General features: G+C 37.0%; 1 protein-coding gene across 1 annotated transcript in view; it reads right to left on the bottom strand.

Moving 5' to 3' along the window:
* Positions 1-24039, bottom strand: part of GDPD1 (glycerophosphodiester phosphodiesterase domain containing 1) — a 56878-nt gene that overhangs the window by 15331 nt on the left and 17508 nt on the right. Inside the window, exons 3-6 of the mRNA XM_006899434.1 lie at positions 15935-16070; positions 11719-11764; positions 1611-1729; positions 1031-1120 (exon numbers count right to left, since the gene is read on the bottom strand). Coding sequence (XP_006899496.1) covers positions 1031-1120; positions 1611-1729; positions 11719-11764; positions 15935-16070 — 391 coding nt within the window. The remainder of the gene's footprint in view (positions 1-1030; positions 1121-1610; positions 1730-11718; positions 11765-15934; positions 16071-24039) is intronic.

Genomic DNA, 24039 nt, shown 5'->3' with positions numbered 1-24039 from the left:
TCAGTGTGTCCTTTGCCATTCCCTATCACTCCTCCCTGAGAGAGACTTCACCCTGAGTCATAAGGAAAAGGGGATGGCGTATTCTCTTAGCTACTTCCTGGCTTGGGACTAATAGACTAACAACTGGATTTGCACTGGGTGATATTCTTTGCCTCCCCCACTCTCCAACTTACTTCCCTAATAAATTCCTTTCTTGGTAACACAACTGTGAGTAAAGTCTGTAAGTCAGCAATGAATAAATGAAACCTCTTGCTGATGGTGTGGCTCTAGAGGCACCATGGGGCTGGGCTATGGGCTCTTTCTCTGCTTTCTGTTCTGGGGCGGTGAGGGGCTAGACAATTCTTACTCCCTCTGGCCCTTTCAGAAAGACACTGCGGGCCCTGTGCCCCTATGTATTGTTTCCTTCTCCTGTGCTTCTTTCACAAGCAGGTTTCCAGAGACAGTAAGTCACATGGGAGGAAGCTTTCCATCCTTCTCCCACTAAGCAGCCAGTGGATTTGAACTATGTGTCTTTGAGTTGGCAGCACAACTCCTTACCACTAGACCACAAAAGCTATGGAGTAGGTTACCAGAACTCTTTAATCTTGGAAAAGTTAACAAGCATGAGAAATGAGATAAAGAGAGTACAAATTAAATACCAAAGTTCTACTCCATTATGTCTATTAGTTCACATCTCATTAGTTACTTCTAGCCAGTACCATCTGTATTTGCAATAAGACTCTGGAGAAATTTTTAAAAATATTCATTGTTGGTGAGCTCTGGTGGCCTAGTGGCAAGAAGCTGCACTGCAATCCAAGAGGTGCATGGTTCAAATGCACCAGATGCTCTGCTGGAGAAGGAGGAACAATCTCCTCCTATACCAGTCAGATCTGATTTGACGGTACAAGAAAAAAAATAATAACATTTAAAAAAATATTTATTGTAATTTCTTTCTATTGTAATTTCTTATCACTTTTAGACATACACAGTAACAAAGATACTTTGGTGGGTTTTTTTTGGTTTGTTTGGTTTTTTTTAGGGGAAGACTTACCTCTTTGTAGCACTTTTCCACAATTTCATAACTGGCATTACCCCACACGGTTATGTGTTCTCGTTTGTACTGCTTCACCAATTCAGAAACCTGTAAGTGAAAATTTGTAACTTTATGAACATATATTTGTTAATCCATTTCTATTCAGTTCAAAAGCAAACTGTGGCTACCTATTTGTGAGGGATAGTATAAGATTTTGGAAGGATCTCTACGTAGATACAGATACTTCATAGAGTAGAAGAAATTATTTCTATTTTATCAGTACCCAATATATTATTATGTAACTATTTTAGGTTATAATTTAAAAAATTAAAATGAAACAAGTTAAATAAGAATTATATAAATGCCAGTATGATTGGTTCACAGAGGTTAATTTTTCTTCATGTCTCAGGCACAATAGCTCTCTCTGAAATAGCTTCCTAAAATAGATTTATCTCTTCTAGAGGGCATTACTTAAAACAATACTGATCTCTTCAGTATCATATTTCCTTCAACATGAACAAACTGTGCAGTCACCTATTCTATTCTTAGTTTTTGAAAATTGATGCAACACACCCAGAAGAGGCAATGCCTTAAGTACCTTCTTAATCAGCATACTGTTGTTGACTTTGATATCGATGTTAATAGGAGTGTTAGGAAAGGCCTCAAAAACTTCCTTCAGTAATGGAATTCGGTTATCTTTTCCTTCACAGTGGCATGCTGAGAAAGCAAGATTTTAAATGTTCTTTTAAAAGATAGTTTTTACTTTTTTTAATGATTAGAAAAGTTGTAGGACAATCACTAATTATGAAAAGTATAGAGAATATGCAGACAAGCACACAAGCAAACAGGAGTGGGAAAGAGAATGGTGCTACACTTACAAATACATATAGGATATTTCCACACATGCATTTATATGCACTGAAAACACATCCAGATAGAGCATTTAGTACAGTAAAAAGTACCTGGTGTAACATGAGGAAAACGGTGTGTCAGGTCCTATCCTTTCACCATACTTACTCAATTTGCATACTGATCAGATCATCTGAGAAACTGGACTATATAAAGAACATGGCATATGGATTGAAGGACTACTCATCAAAACCCTGAAAACCCTGTGATATGTGACACAACCTTGCTTACTGAAACAACCTGGTATGCTGAAAAGGAAAAATATTTGAAGTGATGAAGATCAAACACTATACCCTTCAGTACAGAGTAAAATTCAACAACAATAAGAATCCTTACAACTAGACCAACAAACAGCATCAGGATAAATGGAGAAAAGATTGAAATTGTCAGATTTAATTTTGCTTGAATTTACAATGCCCAGGCAGCACTCATCAAAGTCCATATAACATTAGGCAGATCTGTTGTCAAGAAGCTCTTTAAAGTGCTAAAAAAAGCAAGGATCTCACTTTAAAGATTAAGATGCCCCTCACTCAAGCCATGCTGTTCTCCAACCACCCAATATGCATGTGAAAGCTGGACAATGAATAAAGAATATTGAAAAATTACTGATGCCTCTTAATTTTTATACTGCAAAGAATACAGAATATACTATGGACAAAAACCAAACAAATCCATCTTAGAAGAAGTACAGGTAGAATGTTCCTTAGAAGGAAAGATGGTAAAACTCTGTCTCACATATATTGGTCATGTTATGAGAAAAGGCCAGTCCCTGCAGGGGAAAACTAGGGACACTGGGCAGTGTTTTGTTCTGCTGTACAGAGTCATTCTGTGTTGCAATCATCCTGATGGTACCTAAGGAAAAAAGGGCCAAATTTATGAAAGTGTCTTAGTCATACTCAAAATATCCAAGAGAATGAGCTGCTGGGTTTAGAGCTGAGGACCATAGTCTCATGGGACATCAAGGCCAACCAGCATAACATAATCTACAAAGACCATATTCTACATGCTACTTTAGTAAGTGGCAATTCAGGACTTAAAAGTTTGTGAGTCGCTAACTAAGGTGCAACTACTGGTCTCTCTCTTTTACCTTCTTGGTTTAGGTATAGGTTTTGCAAGAGCACAGTCACCACTGGGCCAACAGGGAACAACATGACAGATGGAGAAAAGACAGAAGTTGTTTTGTGTTTTTTTTTTTAATTTTATCTTTTTTGTGTGTGTGTGCATGTACCGTCAAATCAGATCTGACTGGTACAGGAGGAGATTGTCCCTCTTTCCCTGGCAGAGCATCTGGTGGATTCGAACCATGCGCCTCTGGGATTGTAGTTGCAGCTGCTTGCCGCTAGGCCACCAGAGCTCCCCGTAGACTGAAGTTGTTAATGACTTCATCTTGTTCAGACCCACAATCAATACCCTTGGCATCAGCAGTAAAAAAAAAATCAAAAGATGCTCTTCGCCATTTTCCCAGTTTCGCTGAAGCTGCAGCCATGAAGGTCGAGCTGTGCAGTTTCAGCGGGTACAAGTTCTACCCCGGGCACGGGAGGCGCTACACCAGGACCGACGGAAAGGTGTTCCAGTTTCTTAATGCAAAATGCGAGTCAGCTTTCCTTTCCAAAAGGAATCCACGGCAGATCAATTGGACTATCCTTTACAGAAGGAAGCACAAAAAGGGCCAGTCGGAAGAAATTCAAAAGAAAAGAACCCACCGAGCAGTCAAATTCCAAAGGGCCATCACTGGTGCATCTCTTGCTGATATAATGGCCAAGAGGAATCAAAAACCTGAAGTTAGAAAGGCTCAACGAGAACAGGCTATCAGGGCTGCCAAGGAAGCAAAAAAGGCTAAACAAGCATCTAAAAAGACTGCAATGGCTGCTACTAAGGCTCCCACAAAAGCAGCGCCTAAACAAAAAATTGTGAAGCCTGTGAAAGTTTCTGCTCCCCGAGTTGGTGGAAAACGCTAAGGAGGCACATAAGGCTTAAATAAAGATGGAGTTGTAACTCTAAAAAAAAAATAAAAAATCAAAAGATGACCTCTCCAGAATGCTGGAAAACAATTATATCAGTCTAGAGACTAAGGTGTGCCTGATCCAAGCATTGGTCTTCTCAATTGCTTGCTATGCATTTGAGAGCTGGACAATGGCTAAGGATGAGAGAATTAGAATCAATGCCTTGAAGTTCTGCCAAGATAATAAATAGGCCTGTCCTGGAGAGACAGAGACCAGGTTGATTCTTGGAAGCAAGAATTTTGAAACTCCTTATCACACATACTTGGGGTATGTTGTCAGAAGAGGTCAATCCTTGAAGAGGAGCATCATGCTTGGAAGGGTAGAAAGTCAGTGCAAGAGAAGAAAAACCTACATGAGATGAACTGACACAGTGACTGTAGCAATAGAATCTGATGGTGAGGTTGGCTTAGAACAGGGCAAGGTTCAGAGCCACTGTTCACAGGTCACTATGACTCGTAGTTGACTTGAAGGCCCATAACAACAATAACATTGGTCTCTACCTAACCAGAACAGAAAGATGAAGAAAATCGGAGATGCATGAAAACATTAACATAAACCCACTTCTGTGAGATCAGAAGAACTAGATAGTATCCAGCAACCACCACTGACAACTCTGAAAAGGATCAATGTTGGAAGTTCTGGATAGAGTGGGAGAAAAAATGTGCAAGAAACTAAAAAAAAAAGAAAAGAACAAAAGAAAAAAAGAGCTCAGGCTTACAGATCAATTAGAGACTAGTGGAACCCTCAAGACTATGGCCCTAAAAAAAAACCCCAAACAACAAAACGAAAGAGCTATGGCCCTTAGTTGTCCTTTAAACCATCTCTGTGGTCAACCTTCAAGCTTTCAGCTGAACTATAGACCTACAATGTACATAATAATACCAGAGGGATCCTAGGTCAACCAGCAATAAGAGATCAAAGTACAGCATTTACTTATGGATGAAGCTTAGAAGTAGAAAGAGTGAGGAAAGGATGAATGGAAATGATAAACTCTGGAAGGAGGTAGGAAGAATGTTATTACATGGTGAAAACAGCAACCAATGTTATGAATAAAAATGTGCATAAATCATTACCAATTTGCTTTGGAAGCTTTCAAATAAAAAAAAATTAAGAGTAGAAAAATCATCTAAAATCCTACTACAACCTCTACATAACTATTTTGACCATTTGGTCCTCTACTCTTTCTTATGCATGATTTAATATAGTGTTTGCAAATCTGAACTTGATCTTTTTTTTAAATTTTTTTAAAAAATTTATTATTTTGTGTGTGTCTATACCATCAAACCAGATCTGACTGGTACAGGAGGAGATTGCCCCTCCTTCTCCAGCAGAGGATCTGGTGGATTCGAACCGCATTATCTCTGGGATTGCAGTGCAGCTTCTTGCCACTAGGCCACCAGAGCTCCCCTTGAACTTGATCTTTTATATACACAAAAATAAGTATTTTCATATTGACACACACACACTAGTTTCTGTAATTTGTAAGCTAAAAAAAAATCAGAACACAGTATTTTAGTTCTGCTTGGCTCAAAGAGCAGCCATTAGTCACAGAAAAAGTCAGCTACAGTAGAATCAATGCTGTTAATTCTCATTCATGGAAACGACATGTGTGTCAGACCAGAACTGCTCCTCAGAGTTTACAATGGTTACTTTTTCAGTAGATGATCATGTCTTTCTTCCAAGGCACCTCTGGGTTAGCAGCTCAGAGTGTTAACCATTCAAACTACTCTAAGAGTATTGGGCCACATGGGGCTATTTAAATTAAAATTAAATAAAGTTAAAAAATGAGTTCCTTTAAATTGCAACAGGCACATTTAAAGTGCTCCATGGCCTTCTATGTCTTTTGGTTGTACTGTATGATCAGATACAGAACATCGCCATCACGTGTAGGAGGTTCTATGGTAGCACTGTTCTAGTTAAGCAAAAAAAACTTTTTAACATGTAATTGTGAAAAATTGATTAAGCAGTCAAAGAGGATTGACAAGAAGCAATACCTATTCACACTAAAATAAAATGCATGGAGGGATTAAAAGAGGGGGGAGGAATCACATGAACAGGATAGAATCAACTTTGGAGCAGTGAACTGACTATTAAACAATAAAGATTATTAATAAAAGCCTAAAAAATCCCTCAAACTTATTGCCATCAAGTTGAAACCAACTCCTAGCTGGCCCTCCTGCAGGTTTTCAGAAGCTGTAAGTAACACAGGAGGAGAGCACTCATTTTTCTCCTGAGGAGTGGGTGGAAGACTTGAATCCTCTGCTTTTGGGTTGGCAGTGCAGCTCCTTACCTAGTAGACCACCAGACTGCCTCTAAAAGTGGGAGAACAGGGAAATTTAAATGTGTCCTAAAACACAAACTGTGTGCTAAAGAGATGTGAAGCTATTTAAATTAGATGCCTGAGCTCACCTGCAGTTTAGAAAAGGAAATAGGTCTAGTATTGTTCTTGGCTGAAGAAAATCAGCTGGGAGTTGGGAAACCACAGGAAAGAAAGAGGAAAACTGGGGCGGGGAAGGGGGTAGAACCAGCAAATTAAACCAAGGGTAATAGTCCAAGAGTATGTAACAGGACTGTTGGGTGGTGTAATGTGTAAAGTGACCCCTATAGTACACCAGAACTAACAATCATTGTCAATCTGAGATTATTCAAATTACCTATTTTCCTGAGAAAAGAGGACTTTCAAATAGCAAACCTTTTAATAATAACAACAACAACAACAACAAACCTTTGTGGGGAAAAAGAGCAACCTTTTCACATTCCTTCTTTACATTTGGGAGCCCTGGTGGCCTGTAGGAAGCTGTGTTGTTAACCCAAAGGTCCTATCTCTCTAGTGTCTGAATCCACCAGTGGCTCAGCATTAAAAAGATGAACAATCTCCTCCACAGGATTTACTGCCTTGAAAACCCACAGGAGGGTCCGCTATGACTCAGTTCCAACTAGAAGGTAATGAGAGAGAGTCTTTTTATTTACTTTTTAACATAGCACATGGTCTACCACGCAACATTTTAAAAGAGAAGGTTACTACTCCATTAAAATAGGGAACCAACTCTGGTGGCCTAGTGGTAAGAAGCTGTGCTGCAATCCCAAAGGCCCATGGTTCGCAGCCACTAACCGTTCCCTGAGAGAAAAATGGACAATCTCCTCCCATACTATTAACTGCCTCTGAAAACCTGCTGGAGGGTCAGCTATGGGTCAGTTCCAACTCAATGGAACATAACAACAGCAAGAGAGCAAGAGGGCTGACATTTAGGTCTCTAAAAACTTATAAGCCCGCAGCTACCATATCATTTACAACTTGGTAACCTTCCATTGGATTTGTAAGGTTGTAAATCTTAACAGGAGGCAATGGTTTCATCTTTCTTCCATAGAGCGGTTGGTGAGTTTGAACTGTTGACCTGTTGGTTAGCAACACAATACCTAACTTATTACTTAAAGAAAAATGATGACAAGTTGTGAGCAAGGGAATAGAGTTAAAATAAACTAACAAACCAGAGCAACTTTCTGAATATCAAGTTTTTACACCATATTATATATATTACAAAAATATCATTCATGTAGAGGGTCAGCAAAAAGAGGAAACTTCAAGAAGGACTGACATCATGAATACAATAATGTGCTCAAAGATACAGACGAGTGCAAGAATGGCACAGGACCAGACAGTGTTTCATACTGTTCTATCAAGAGGTTAGTATGATTAAGAACTGACTAAACAGCATCCAACAACAAAAAAGGTTTACATAGGTTACACAGGTTTGCTGTTAGGTACCACCAAGTCAACCACAACTCCTGGTGAGACTATGAACAACTTTACCCTATCCTGCCTGCACCATTCTCCAGTCTCCACTATGTTCATGCCCATTGTTGTAGTCACTGTCAATTCATCTCATTGACAGTCTTCCACTCTTTTGCTCATCTTCTATTTTAAAAAAGAATAATGCCTTTTTTCCAAGGGCTGAGACCTCCTGACAACATATGTGGAAGTACGTGAAACAAAGTTTTACCATCCTTGCCTCTAGGGAGCACTTGCTGTTTTGAGACAGTCTATGCTATATTCAACACTCTTTGCCAACATCACATTTCAAAGGCATCAATTCTTCTCTGGTCTTCCATATTCCTTGACTAGTTTCCACATGAAAATACTATTTGCTTGCATGAGGCATATGTTAGGCTTAAAAAAGATACCCTTGCTTTTTGTACTTTAAACAGGTCTTTGACAGTAGATTTGTCAATGCAATAAATACGTCTTTTGATTTCTTGGCTGCTGTGTCTATGGTGGTGATTGTGGAAATGAAGTAAAATGATTCACTTGACTGTATAAACCCAAGTAAAATTAAGTCACTGGCAACATCAATCTATTTTGCACTATCATGATGTTGCCTATAGGTCCAGTGGTAAGGATTTTTATTTTCTTGATGTTGAGATTTAATCCATATTGCAGTCTTTGACCTTGTTCAGCAAATGCTTCAAGTCTTCCTTACTTTCTATAAGCAAGGTTGTGTCATTTGCATAATTCAAGTTGCTTATGTGTCTTCCTTTAATCCTGATACTACATTCTTCTTCATACAGATTGGTTTCTCCAACTATTTGCTCAGCGCACAGATTAAATAGGTATGAAGATAGCATACCACCCTGATGCACACCTTTCCTGATTTTAAATCATGCTATATACCCTTGTTCTGCCTGAATGACTGTTCCTTGGTCTATGTATAGGCCTATGAACACAATTAAATGTTCCAGAATGCCCATATTTCACAATGTTATCCATAAAACATTATATTCCACACAATCAAATGCCTTTGCATATAAAAAAAAAAACAACAAACCCATATCTTTCTTGTATTCTCCGCTTTCAGTCAAGATCTATCTGGTATCAGTAAGATATTTATTCAGGGCCTCTTCTTAATGCAGCTAGTATTTCCAGAAGTTCCCTCTCTTGAAGTTCTGTATAGTGCTCCAGCCATTTTTAAAATAGTATTTGCAAGAATTTACTTGCCTGTGATATTGATGATATTCAGTATTTTCTGCACTCTGCTGGATCACCCTTCCACACACACCACCGCCGCAATGGTCACAAATCAGTTAGTCAGGTAGCTATCTTCCAAATTTCATGGCCTAGACTAGTAAGCATGTTCAGGGCGTATCTGTGGACTGTAACACCTAAATTCATATTCTGTCAATTCCTGGAACTTTATTTATTTGTCAATACCTTCTGTGCAGCTTGAACTTCTTCGTTCAGTAGCAATGGTTCTTAATCATTTGCTACTTCCTGAAAAGATTAAGTGTTAACCAATTATTTTTGGTACAGTGACTTTGTGTATTCTTTCCACCTTCTTTTGATGATTCCTGCATTATTCAATATTTTCCCACAGACTCCTCAGTATTACAATTAGAGGCTTGCAGTTATTCTTCAGTTCTTTCCATTTGGTATATGTCAAGTGTGTTCTTCTCTTTTGGTTTGCTAATTCCAAATCTTTGTACATTCTGTTATATTATTTACTTACATACGTGTAAAAGACTGCACCTCTCTGGCAGTTCAAATTCACTAGTGGTTCTGAGGGAGAAAGACTAGCAATCTCCCTTGCAATTTACAGCCTCAGAAACCCAATGAAGCATCAGCTCTGAGTCAGTCTTAAATTGATGGCAATGAGCGTGAGTGAATTTATACATTTGAAGAATAGTTATGATTAAATGCAGTAGGAATGAGAGTTTATTACTCATTATAATTGTCCAAAATTTGAAGAGTACAAGATATTGTGATTAATGTGGTAGCTGAAAAAACTTTTCAATTGAGGAGCAGAATGGTGTAGCCGAATTGGTCTGGAAAGAAGGAGGCTTAATTTAAAACTCTACTTCTACTGTTTACTTGTAGTATGATCCTGATCAAGTTGATCTTTAGGCCTCAGTTTCCCTCCCTATAACAGGAAGAGATAAGATTAAATTATTCCAAAGGTTTATTCACAATTATTATAAAGTTTTATGACTTTATGAGGGAGATATAAAACCAGCAATAAATTATTCTATTTTTTTTCTCCCTTCAAAAGATATATTAATCTCTGTGGACTTTGATTCTGCAGTACGAAGGGAAAAAGAAATTTTTACTTCATGTCCACAGCTAACATAAATATCAAGATTGCTTAGCAAGTATAATTCTGTTAATGAAAAAGTGTTTTCTCAAACTAACAGTTTAATGAGTCTTACTCATATGGTAAAATCAAAGACACATCAGACTCAAACATCTTTTACATTGTTGTAAGCCCACGGCTGTCAAGTCAATTCCAATTGACAGTGACCCTCCATTGTATTTAAGAGGCTTTAACTTTTAATAGCAACAGATGATCTTACTTATCTTTTTCCAGTGGAGTGGCTGGTGAATTCCAACCATCAACCCTTTTGGTTAGCAATCCAACATATAATGTGCTATGCCACCAGGATTCCGTAATCATCTTTTGGTGGTGAAGTTAGATGCCAAGGAATCAGCTCCAACTCCAAGCAACCTTATGTACCACAGAACAAAACCCTGCCCCAATCCTGCACCATCCTCACAGCTTATGCTGCTGTTTAAGTCCATTGTTGCTAATTTAAACTATTTTCCAATTTTTTTTTCTTTCTAAAGTTTTTCTGCCACGGAATAATTATAACGCCCAATTTTTTTTATTTTTTTGTTTATTTTTTACCCCATTTTAAATCTAGTTCACTTAGCAGTTAATTCCTTTTGATAAGAGATTTGGTAAGAGATTCTTGGTATTGTTCCAGTCAAAGCTATTTGCAAGTCATACCAAAGTCCATGCCATGAGTAGTATCTTATAGTTTTACTGACATATGCATTTGAATTACTCAAACACAACTTCTATAAACTTGCTCAACACCTGTATTTCAAGGTGATATAGCTTATTCTAACCTGTAATAAGTAAGAATTGGGGCAAGAAATGTGTATCTTAGTGTGAAATAATGCTTCAAAAGAAAATTATCCCTGTGTTGATGATTTTAAAAGTGAAGATGACTTGAAATATACAGTGGTATGGTAATAAATTCAAAATATGGAGCAGCTAAGCCACATAGATATGTCTTGGATAAAATGCAGCCCAAATGCTCCTTGGAAGCAAGGGTGGCAAAGTTTCATCTCACACATACTTTGGTCATGTTGCTAGGAAGGGCTATTCCTCAGAAAAAAGAATAAATAAATCATGCTTGGAAAAGTAGAGGATCAACAAAAGAGAGGAAGATCCTTGAGACGGATTGACACAGTGACTTCAGCAATGGGTCAAGTATGTCAGGGATGATGCAGATGGCATAGGTTGGGAAAGGGTTCTGATCTGTGATTCATAGGGTCATTATTAGTCATGCTTAACTCACTGACACCTAATGACAAGAAGTCACATAGAATTAAATGTTACAGAATCACTGAGGATCTGAAAGGAGTCCTTCCAATTCCTTTTCATCTATTCTTTTTCACAATTAAGAGAAAAGATTATTACAAGTCATAGTAGTATTCTAGATTTTAAGGTTTCAAAATATCCCTAATAATATGTGAAATTCTTATTAACATTAGTACTCAAGTTCAAATGAGTTGTATGTAAACCAAGAAAAATGAGTTAGTTAAATCTTTGGGCACAATCATCTCAGAGTCAGATGACCATCAAGGTTTTAGATTTGCAGAGCTAAGAGAACAGAAGTTGACTGCAGGACTTTTAGCCAGAAATTACTGTGACAAGAGAACACACATGTATATCTGCTTCTCAAGATAAAGAAATACTCTTTAATGGATATATTTCAAGAAAAAATGGAAAACATTACCTTTTTGAAATGTGACATCCAATTTCCCCAGGTAAGGTGGGAGCTCCTTCAAAAGATATTAAAAGAAAAGTAAGCTCTCAAAAAAATAAAAGCATTTTAGTGTTTACATTAAGGCAGAAAATAAAGACTTGCTTCTTCAAAACACAAGAACTAAATACTACATAAATTGACATAGAGTAAATGTAAACTTGAGCAGAAATTCTCCCACACTCTGCAAGATCAAGTTCAGGTCTATTTAAAAGAGAGACCCTATAGGAAAGAGGTTTCCAATAATGTAAATCTGTGGAATTATTCTCTATACTTACTTACTTCCTCACCTATGAGGAAAAAAATTTTATTCTTTCCACAAAGGTATTAACATGCAAATGTCAAATATAGACAATTCAATAAAAAAGAAATTGCTATCACAGAGAAAAATTAGTTGAGAAAAACTCAACTAATACATGAAGACATTTTCATTAAAGTTAGTAAATTTGAGGTCTACTTATAATGCTTGATCATGGCAAAGGTACAGCAAAATAGGAATTTTCCAAAATCTATTGGTCATTAATTAAAGCTTTTTTTAAAAAAAAAATCATTGTGGTTTGAAAGTTTACAAGGCACAGTGGTTTTGCATTCCACAATTCATATACAAATTACTGGTGACACTAATTATAATCTTCACATTGTGAAAGCACTCTTCCCACTGCCTTCCTGTGTTTAAAATGTACCTTCTTTCCTACCCTTTTTTCCTGCTTTCTGAGCTTTATTGCTGGGCAAATGCTGCCTTTTTTATCTAGTACAGCTGACTGTTGTTATAAACAGTGTGTTCCACCTTGGTGTTGTCATCTTATTTCATTCCCATCAAGACATAACCAACTCATAGCTGACCCTCCATTTGATTTCTGATGTTATAAATCATATGAGAGAAGATTGTTTATCTTTTCTGGAGCTGCTGGTGGATCCAAACCATCAGAGCGGTTCAGCCTTTGGAACAGCAGTGCAGCTTCCTACAGATTAACACTGTTGTTCTTGTTATGTGACATCAAGTTGATTATGACTCACAGTGACCTCATGAACAAGAGATCTGAGCTTTGCCTATCCCTTGTCATCCTTATCTTCTGGCATACTTGATCCCATATTACAGTCCGTGTCAATCCATTTCGTTAAGAGTCTTCTCTTTTGCTGGCCCTCCATCTTCCAAACATGCTATCTTTTTCCAAAGACTGGCCTCTGTTAACAGCATGCCCAAACTATGTAAGATGAAGTTTCACCACTCTTGCCTCTTAGGAGTGCTTCAGTTACACTCTCTCCAAAACATATATAGGCCTGTCTACTGTTCGACTGAAAGAAACATGGATCTCTTTCACTTATTCAGTCAGACAGCTGTCCTCCAAATTTCCTAGCACAGATCATGTTTGTTCCATATTATGGACCTCCATAAAGAGATCCATATTTGTTCCCATTCCCAAGAAAGGTGATCCAAAAGAATCTATAAACTATCCAATAATATCCTTAATTTCACACAAGCAAAGTACTGCTGAAGATAATTTAAAAATTGCTAGAACAGAACATAGAGAATTGCTAGAAATTCAATCTGGATTTAGAAGAGGCTGTGGCACCAGGGATATCACTGAAGATGCCAAATGGATCCTGGCTGAAAGCCAAGAATACTAGAAGAATGTTTATTTTTGCTTTATTGACTATGCAAAGCCATTTGACTGTGTAGATTGTACCAAATTATGGTTAACATTGAGAAGAATAGGAATACTAGACAATTAATTGTGCTTATGTGAAATCTATCCCTAGACCAAGAGGCTGTTGTGGAACAATACGTGGTTTAAAATAACAAAGATGTGTATTAGGATGCATCAGTAACTCTCTCCATACTCATTCAATCTGTATGCTGAGCAAATTATTTGAGAAACTAACTCTATGAAGAAGAATGTGGTATCAGGATCAGAGAAGACTCATCAACAACCAGCATTACGCAGACGACACAATCCTGCTTGCTAAAAGTGAGAAAGACTTGAAATGCTTGCTGCAGAAGATCAAAGAATATAGCCTTTAATATGGATTGCATCGAAATGTCAAGAAAACAAAAATTCTCACTGGACCAATAGGCGACATCATGACAGATGGAGAGTAGATTAAAACTGTCAATGATTTCATCTTACTTGGGTCCACAATCAACACCCTTAGTATCAAGAGGCAAGGAGATCAGGAAACATACTGTTCCAGAAAAATCTGTAGTCAGGGACCTCTTCCAATCTTTGAGGAACAATGATGTCAGTTTAAGAACTAGGGTGCCTAACTGAGGTCATGATCTGAGATTTGAACAATGAATAAGGATAACATAAGGAAAACTGATGCCTTGAGTTATGGTACTGGAGGAGAGTACTGGGTATCCCATGGACTGCCAAAAGAACAAATGGATGAGTCCTGGAGAAGGTACAGCCAAAGTGTTTGTTGGAGACAAAAATAATGTCTCATCTCACATACTTTGGGCATACTGTTAGGAGAGGTTATTGCTTGGAGAGGGATATCATGATTAGAAAGATGGAGGATTGGCAAGAGAGAGGAAGAGCCTGAACCAGATAGATTAACACAGTGAACGCAGCAATAAACTCAAGTATGTCAGAGATTATAAGGATGGTACAGGACAAGCATAGGACAGGGTTCAGATCTGTTCATATAGTTGCTATGGGTCATACTTGACTCAACATCAACTAACAATAATAATAACAATTGTTTAGGCGGAAGTTGAGTCAAGAGAGTAACTGTCATTTCAGGCTTAAAGGGTGTCAAGGACCATAGTCTTGGGGATTCCACCAGCCTACTGGATCAGTAAGACTTGGGTGGTTGGTTTTTTAAAATGATTTTGTGTTTAGTTTCAATTTTTTCTCCAACAATGTCAGTGTCCTTCTCTGTGATCCATTTCAGAGAGGTCAGCAGTATTTGCCAACACCAGCTAGTTCTTTTGGTGTGATATTAGAACTCTTCTAAATTCTTTAAAAAAGTAAGCTGACAATAGCAACTGACAATCTATATTAAGACTCTAAAATACTCCTAATCTTTACCCAGTAACTTCCCTTCTGAGAGGCTTTTAGAAAGTTAATTTTAAATACAAAGCAACTTTATACCATACTTTTAGTAAACATAAAAATATTTTAATATATAGATTTAGAAATATATCTTTAAGAACTTTATATAAGTATTAAGTAAAAATTTAGAGACAGCTTTATCTTTAAACACAAAGATGCTCAATGCAATGTCATGTACAATAGTAAAAATTTAGAACTAGTCCAAATGCCCAACAACAGAGGAATGGTTAAAGTGTAACAATACACTCACTGAATGAAATGATACACAGTCATTTCAAATGTTGATGGAAAGCAGTTTCCACACTGTAAAATTAAAATATTTTTTAAAACACAAAATACAAAATACACAGATCACAACTATATAAAAACCACAAAGCATTACATTCTTTTGGTAGTAAATTAATTTTATTTTTCAGAATTTACTATAATAAGCATATAAACCAGATTTATATGATTTATTATAATCAGATTTTTAAAGAATCTATTCTTATAATACTTGGATTAAAACTAATTTTTAACTAATTTTTATCTTTAATCTGAAGAAACTATAGACTGTGTCAAGCAAGTTGAATTCCTATAGTTTTATCTTTGAGGACTTTAGAAAAAAATATTTATTAAAATTTATAGTTTATTAAAATATTGGTGGTAACAAGAAGGAAGGATGGTGAAACATCATCTCACATACTATAGGCTTGTTGCTGGAAGGGTAAAGTCCTGAGAGAAGGACATCATACTTGGAAAAGCAGAATGTCAGCAAAGGAGGGGATGACTCTCAAGGAGATAGATTAACACAGACACCTTAACAATGGGCTCAACTGTGACGAGATGGTGAGGATGACACAAGACAGGGCAAGGTTCAGATCTGTCATTGAAAGGCCTGCCTGGAGTCATAGTCCACTCATTGGCAACTAACAACTACAACAACATAAGAGTATTTCTAAAAAGAAGTCCATATAGGTGAGTTTGTATATATAGTGCAAAGGAAAGTCAGAATAGATTTTTAAATATTTCCTTTGACATTTGTTATTGGATCATTATCATTTACTTTTATTGTTATTGAGGCAACATCTTATATTCACTGTTTTTAAAAAGGTTAGTGGTCCAGAGCTTATTTATGATGCATTTTTACGTACACAGTACTTGATATCAGCGATGTTTACATTCACTCCAGTTGATCTCTTTAGATTCCCATCATGTGATACTACGACTTGCTCATCTTTTGTGATATGGCAGTCCAATTCCAGCATATCAGTTCCAATTTTAACTGCACTGGATAAATAAAAGGAACAGCAGTGAGAAACCTATTAACAATTCTAAAGCATAAGCTCCTAGATTTATATGCATCAGAGATAAAAATTTGAAATTACAGATAAATAGTAAACACACACCTGAATTATGACAAATGGCACTTAAAGTCTTCCTTTTTCTTCCATTCATCTTATCATGAGTAACATGTACTATCCAAGTAATTTGCTGATATTATCATTCTTTGATGTAATGCTTCCAACATCCAAAGACAAATGAAGACTAGATTTATAAAGATACTGATAATTAAAAATATTAATAACAAAAACAGAAAAAATAAATAAAAAAGGAAGTACGCAACTTGGGTCAGAACCAAATTACAACAGAGTAAAATGTTGGAAAGGGAGCTCTGGTGGGGTAGTCTGTAGAGTTGAGCTGCTAACTCAAGAGTGATGTTTCCAGATCTGGCAGTTCAAATCCACCAGCGGCTCTATTGGGAAAAGGATGGTTAGTCTCCTCATGTGTGATTTACAGCATCCAAAAAAACCCCACTGGATGGTCAGTTCCATCTGACAATGAATTTTTTCCTTGGAAAGTCATCTATCACACTGTAGGTTACAAACTGTCCAAACTCTAAATTTATAATCAGAGTATGATGTTGCCTCATTTCTCCAATTCTGGAAACCAAATATAACGGAAAAAACACTGGACCAAAAGTTATGAGAGCCAGTTCCTGCTTTGCTATAGGTGCCAGTTTCTGCTTTTCTAAGAACTACTCTATGGTTTTGGACAAGTATATTTCCCACTTTGGGCCTACATATCCAAAATTCTATTCAAAGATCATCTCTAAGGTTAAAGATAGTGTAATGATTGGTTAAGAATACAGACTGTGATGCTAGATTGCCTAGGTTCAAATTCTAGCTCTGTTACTTACTTAGGCAAGTCATTCAATTTCTCTATGCCTCAATTTCCTAATTTTTTAAATTGTGATTTTAATGAAAGTTTATAAAGAACTTGTATTTCCATTCATTTATTCATTGTTGTACATTTTCCTACCTACTCCCCTTCCCCCCCTCCCAGTTTGCTTTTTTCTTTGGGAAAAAAGTTCTTCATAATTTTCTAATTTTTAAGAGTAAGGATACTATATGAATTTAGTATGCAAACTAATATTTTTTTTTAATTATCTCACGGAAGTTGCACCCGATTGTGCAGTTAGCTCGGGTTTCGTCTTTGTGCTCGTAGAGGTGGGCTTGAGAAAAGCGTCAACATGCCTTTGGCAAGAGATTTATTATACATCCTTCCATCGAGGATGAGAAGAAAAAGCATAAAAATAAACGGCTAGTTCAAAGCCCAAATTCTTATTTTATGGATGTAAAATGTCCAGGTTGCTACAAGATTACCACAGTTTTCAGCCATGCTCAGACAGTGGTTCTTTGTGTAGGTTGTTCAACAGTGTTGTGTCAGCCCACAGGGGGAAAAGCCAGACTCACAGAAGGTTGTTCATTCAGAAGAAAACAACACTAATGCTCTCTACGACTTCCTGAATTTCTCTTCAGTCACAAAAAGCCTTACCAATCAGTAATTCCGGTTAATCCATCATGATAATATAATAACATTTCAGTTTTTCGTAAAGTATGTGGCACTTACTTCTTTTGGTGACAGTTTTTTCAATAAAGTTTTTATTATGGGGGAAAAAAATTAGCTCACACCCAAGCAGATATATGCACACCCATGTTTATTGCAGTTTTGTTCACAGCAGCAATGAGTTGGAAACACCCTAAGTGCACATCAACAAACGAATGGCTAGAGAAGCTCTGGTATATTCACACAATGGAATACTATGCAGCACTGAAAAACAAGGAACTCATACAATATTATTCAAAATGGGTGACTCTGGAGGGCATTATGCTGAGTGAAATATCTCGGTCAGAAAAGGACAAATACTTCATAATGCCACTGTTGTAAAACAGGACTGATATCAGGACTGGAGGGGAACTGAGAAAGATGGGATAAATAATGTATACTGCATTGAAACAGATGAGGGAGAAAACTGTTTAAAAGCGATATGTGATTAGGTATTATTGTCATGACAGAAGTCCAGAACAAAAGCTGCATAGTGGAGTGGACCTGGGGGGGAGGGATTGTGAAACAATGAAAGAATTTTTCTTTTACTTTTCAAAGAGACGAGTGTACTGGGGGGGAGGGGTGGGCAGGGAGAAAAGTACAACAATGAATGAATGGAAATCCAAAATCTCAGTAAATTTTCATTAAAATTAATAATAATAATTTTAAAAAGAAAAAAATTAGTTCACTTAGCATAATGCTGTCCAGTCCCTCCCAAATTAGGTAATAATTTACAAAATAATTGCTCCTGCATGCTGTGTATTATTTGATTGTGTGAATGTACCATAATGTCTTAATCCATTCCATGTGGTTAGACATTTGGGCTGTTCCCATGTCCTTGCTATGGTGATTAATGCTGCTATAAATACTGGTGTACGAGTCTGTTTGTGCCTCTGTCCTCATTTTCTCAGGGTATATTCCAAGCAGTGGTATAGCTGAGTCATATGGAATTTCTATGTTCAGCGTTCTAAGGAAACACCAAACTGACAAATACTGTATAAGATCATTATTGTAGAACATGTATGCAGATGAAAGGGGTGGGGGAGCAGAGAGGTGAGAATGGGTGGAGTAAGTATGCTAATCATAGGGTTGCACAATTTGATGGGTGGAGGGAGGAGTAGGTAAAGGAAAGGGGAAAGATCCAGTGTGAAAAACAGTGCATAGAATTTTGTAAGTAAAGCAGTATAAAATAAAAATTTTATTAAAAAAATTTAAAGAATGAGGATAATAGTTTCCCACTCTTCCTCTTCACTTTGTACTTTATTCTCCTAGTATTTCCTCTGTCTGAAATGTTCAAGATCAAAATTCATTAGGGAATTGTAAATTAAAATCACAATGATATGCCACTACCCACTTACCAGAATAGCTAAAATTAAAAGGGTTTATATTACCAAGTGTTAGGAAGAGTGTGATGACACTGTAACATATGTACATTGCTAACAGAGGTATGAATTGATATAATCACTTTGGAGCACAGAATCCTACACCTACCCTACATCACAAGAAGGATGGGAAATCTCCTCCCATGCAATTTACTGTCTCTCAAAACCTGCTGGAGGGTCACCTATGAGCTGGTTCTGACTTGATGCCACATGATAACAATAGTGCATTTGACCATCAAAATCATGTACAATATTATTTTAGACAACATCAAAGATGAATCTTACAGATATAATTTATAAGAAAGGAAATCCAGAAACAACTTCACATAATATGCAATTATATAAGGAATAGGCAAAATCAATATAATTATGGTTATCTGAGGGCAGCAACTGAGTAATGCCTGGGAAGATTATACAGGAGCCTTCACGGTACTAAGAATATGTTATATCTTGATCTGGGTAGTGTTTATAAAGTGTACAAAATGTAAGATTTGTATATTATAGACACCATTATAGAGAATTATAAGATAGACATTTTTAACATGTCTTCCTCCCTAATACTAAATTAATTCATACTTGTTCTCAAGGTTTATGTTTAGAAATTACCACTTCAGAATACCTTCTGCAAAGATCTGGAATTGGAAAACAAAAGGGGAATAACTACTTGGCCTTTCTCAAGCTGGAAGAACTACAAAACAAATTCAAGTTTTAAATTTCAATACTGAAGGATGTCATGGGCAGAATCCTGAATGATCCACAAAGCATCACAAGAAGATGGAAGGTATACATAAGCTACTGTAGAAAACAAATTAGCAGACATAGAACCATTTCAGGAAGTATCACATGATCAAGAACCAATGATGATGAAGGAAACTGTTAAAGTTACAGTGAAGGCATTAGCAAAAAAATAAGGTCCCAGGAATCAAAGAGATACCAACTGCTATGTTTCAACAAACAGATGCAGCCCTAGACATGTTCATTAAGCTATGTGAGGAAATTTGGAAGACATCTACCTAATCAACCGACTGGAAAAGATGCATATTTGTTCCCATTCCCAAAAAAGGTGATCCAAAAGAATGTGGAAATCAAGAAATATCTTTAGAGTACCAGAGGAATGTCTATTTTTGTATTATTGACTAAGCAAAGGCATTTGACTGTGTGAGTCAAAACAAATTGTGGCTGATATTGAAAAGAATGGGAATTTTAGAACATTTAATTGTGTTCATGCAAAATCTATTCCTAAGGGACCTCTGATGGCCTAATGGCAAGAAGCTGCACTGCAATCGTGAAGGTGTGTGGTTCGAATTCACCAGATGCTTCATTGGCAATCTCCTCCTGTGCCAGTCAGATCCCAGTGAACGGTACACAATAAGGGGGGAAAAAAATCATACGTAGACTAAGAAGCTATTGTACAAATAAAGCAAGGGAACCTTCATGGGTTAAAATCATGAAAGGTCTGTGTCAGGGTCATACCTTTCTCCATACCTATTCAATCTGTATGAAGAACTAATAATCTTACAAAAAGTTGGACTATATGAAGAAGAATGTGCGATCAGGATCAGAGGAAGACTCATCAATAACCTGTGTTATGCAGATGACACAACCTTGCTTGCTGAAAGTAAGAAGGACTTGAAACACTTGTTGCAGAGGATCAAAAATTATAACCTTCAAGGGAGCTCTGGTGGCCTTGTGGCAAGAACTGCACTGCAATCCCAAAGGTATGCGGTTCGAACCTACCAGATGCTGTGCTGGAGAAGGAGGGGCAATCTCCTACTGTACCAGTCAGATCCGATTTGACGGTACACACAAAAAAATCTAATAATAATTTTTTAAAAAGACATGCATCGAACTCATTCGATTTTTTTAAATTTAATTTTAATTTTACATTGGTTTGCAAAGTTTGTATACATTGTGTTTCACACTATCCTTAATTTACATTGCGCTTCATACAGTCATTCTCATTCATTATGTTTATAGCAGCTGAGTTTCTGACAAGCTGATGGTGACTGATGGTACATCAGGAAAGCCAAGGCTTCTAAATTTCTAAGAAAAAAACAAATCTAGCTTCATAAAGAAGATCTGTAAAGTACCTAAAACTCCACAGAAAACAACTATGAGATATCATTTCACCCCAGTCAAAATAGCAAAATTTAACAGAACAGCAAGCAACAAATGCTGGCGAGGTTGTGGAGAAACTGGAACCCTGATTCACTGTTGGTGGGAGTGTAAAATGGTGCAACCCCTGTGGAAAGCAGTATGGCGCTTTCTCAAAAAGTTGCAAATAGAGATACCATTTGACCCAGCAATTCCACTACTGGGAATATACCCTGAAGAGACCATAGCTGACATCCAAGCAGATATATGCACACCCATGTTTATTGCAGCTTTGTTCACAATAGCAAGGAGTTGGAAACAACCTGTGTGCCCATCAACAAACGAATGGCTAGAGAAGCTGTGGTATATTCGCACAATGGAATACTATGCTGCATTAAAAAACAAGGAACTCATGCAATATTATTCAAAATGGTTGACTCTGGAGAACATTATGCTGAGTGAAATATCCCAGTCACAAAAGGACAAATATTACATGATGCCACTGTTGTAGAATGGGACTGTCCTTGGGGTTGGGGAGAGACTGAGTAAGATGGGTTCAATAATGTATACTGCACTGAAACAGAGGAGGGAGAAAACCGTCTAAAAGAGAGATGTAACTGGGTATTTCTGTCATCACAGGAGACTAGAGTGAGGGTTGCATGGTGGAGGGGACCTGGGGGAGGGTTTGTAAAACAATGAAAGAATCTTTTCTTTTACTTTTCCATAATTTTTGGACTCATGTACTTATAACTTGTTAGTCAAATTTGTGTCTTCTAGGTTGCAACACCCCCATGATACATCTTGAAGGATATGTACATGTACAGCCAAGCACAATCAATAAGAGTGCATCTGAATTCCAAAATCAATCTCCATAATAGTCTATGTGTTTCCTACTGCCAAAGGGGCCCTTTAGAGTAGTGAGAGAAGATCTTCACCCTGAAACCCACAGCGTCCCTTTTCAGCAGGAAGGAGCTAAGAGAATACGCCATCCCCTTTTCCTTATGACTCAGGGTGAAGTCTCTCTCAGGGAGGAGTGATAGGGAATGGCAAAGGATACACTGACAAAGAAGATTAATCAGAACTGGCTTTGACAAGCACTGTGGCATTTGGACAAGAACAAACTGGGAGGAGGGTAGAGAGAATAGTGCAACAATGAATGAGTGGAAGCCCAAAATCTCTGTAAATGTTTATGAAAATTAATAAAATATAATTATAGAAAAAAAAACTCCACAGAAACATTGTCTAATAGCTGACAAGAGACTCTTGGCTAAAGTATTTCTTTAAATTTCATTTAATCCTTGTAACATTGAGGTTCTATTAGTTCCACTTCATAGATGAGATAATTAGTACTGTATTAAATAGACATTTTCAAAAATTATCATGATTAATCAGGTCACTGATTAAGTATTTTGACTTCCTGCCAACTTATGCTTCCAACTATTGCTAATACAATTTGCTTCTTTCTCTTACCATTCATGCTAATACGATAGGGATCTAACTGCCCTAAGGGTATTTACAAAGGCAGCCTGCTTTAATAACCCAGTTCTATTAGCTCTTAAGAACCAGATTTTAAGTACTCAAGGGCTTAGTGACTCTGTATATGTGTATATGTTTTACAATTCCTTATGCTCTTTGCTTACTATATGGATAGGGTTCTGTCTGCTTCATCTCTGTTAAAATCCTGCTTTGTTCTTGAGTATTCTCCTACCTCACTGAATAAGGAACACTATTCAGGTCCTATCAGTAAGGACCTACTACTAGTGTCAGATCCTGAGCTAGGTGTTACACATTAATAGATGAAAAAAAGATTTCCAAATCTAAGAAACTAAACAGACATCTTCTTAGTCTAAGGGAGATGATATTTACAAAACCAAGCCTAAGACCAAAGCCACTGTCATCAAGTGAATTGTGATTCATAGCAACCCTTCATGGGGAGGTGATTATCTGTTGAACAGCTGGTAGATTTCAATCACTCACCTTCTGGTTAACCATGCAATACAAAAACATTTTATAAACCATGAAAAACCCTTTTCATACAATTATAAGATGCAATTCTTTCTCTTTGTCAGCCCACACAACATGATGAATTAATTTTTCATAATACCCCTAAGGTCCTTTCAACTTCCTGGCCATATCTCTATACATATATATTTTCATGTATCTCCTATGAGAAGTGGGAGATGTGTGTGTGTGTGTGTGCAATAAAACAATTGTCATTTCCACACTTTTCACATGCACATGCCATTCTTTTTATTACAGGTAGGCCTGAGGACTGCAGACAGGATTAGTTTTTCTGGTATTCTAATCTTCCTCAGTCATGTTTATTCTGGAGATCCACTGTAAAGATTTTTTTTTATAACACCAATTATTTAGGTACTAATTATTGCATCTTTGCAAACTATCTATAACAACAAAGACTCTTTGAGAATTTATTAGATATTCTGCACAGACCACCGAGAAAAGGAATGCTGTCACTAAAATATATGACGCAAGTCAGCACTAAGGTTAAGAGGACTGTTTTGGAAAGGCAGCTTCTAAAAACCTAACACGAATCTCAGATGCATGTCAAGACTTCAAAATACAAAATGTTTTCATATAAGGGCCTTCTGATTAATAAAATTATAATGATCTATTTCCTCTTAATTTTGTATACTACATAGTTTTAAAATAGTTTCTCCCTCTCTATCATCTGCTAGCTGTGTTCCTTTAAAATAAGTATTAAAATCCTCATTGTTTTGTTTTCTTGTTGTGTACCATTGAGTCAGATCAGACCGGCACAGAAGGCATTGCCCCTCCTTCTCCAGTGGGAGAATCTTGTAGATTTGAACCACGTGTCTTTGGGATTGCAGTACAGCTTCTTGCCACTAGGCTGCCAGAGCTCCCTGACCGCAGAC

This window comes from Elephantulus edwardii, unplaced genomic scaffold (assembly GCF_000299155.1).
Source record: "Elephantulus edwardii isolate Elephantulus edwardi_28Jun2011 unplaced genomic scaffold, EleEdw1.0 scaffold00257, whole genome shotgun sequence".
Lineage (NCBI taxonomy): Eukaryota > Metazoa > Chordata > Mammalia > Macroscelidea > Macroscelididae > Elephantulus > Elephantulus edwardii.
The sequence above is the reverse complement of the archived record's forward strand: the minus strand, read 5'-3'. Positions and strand labels throughout refer to the sequence as shown.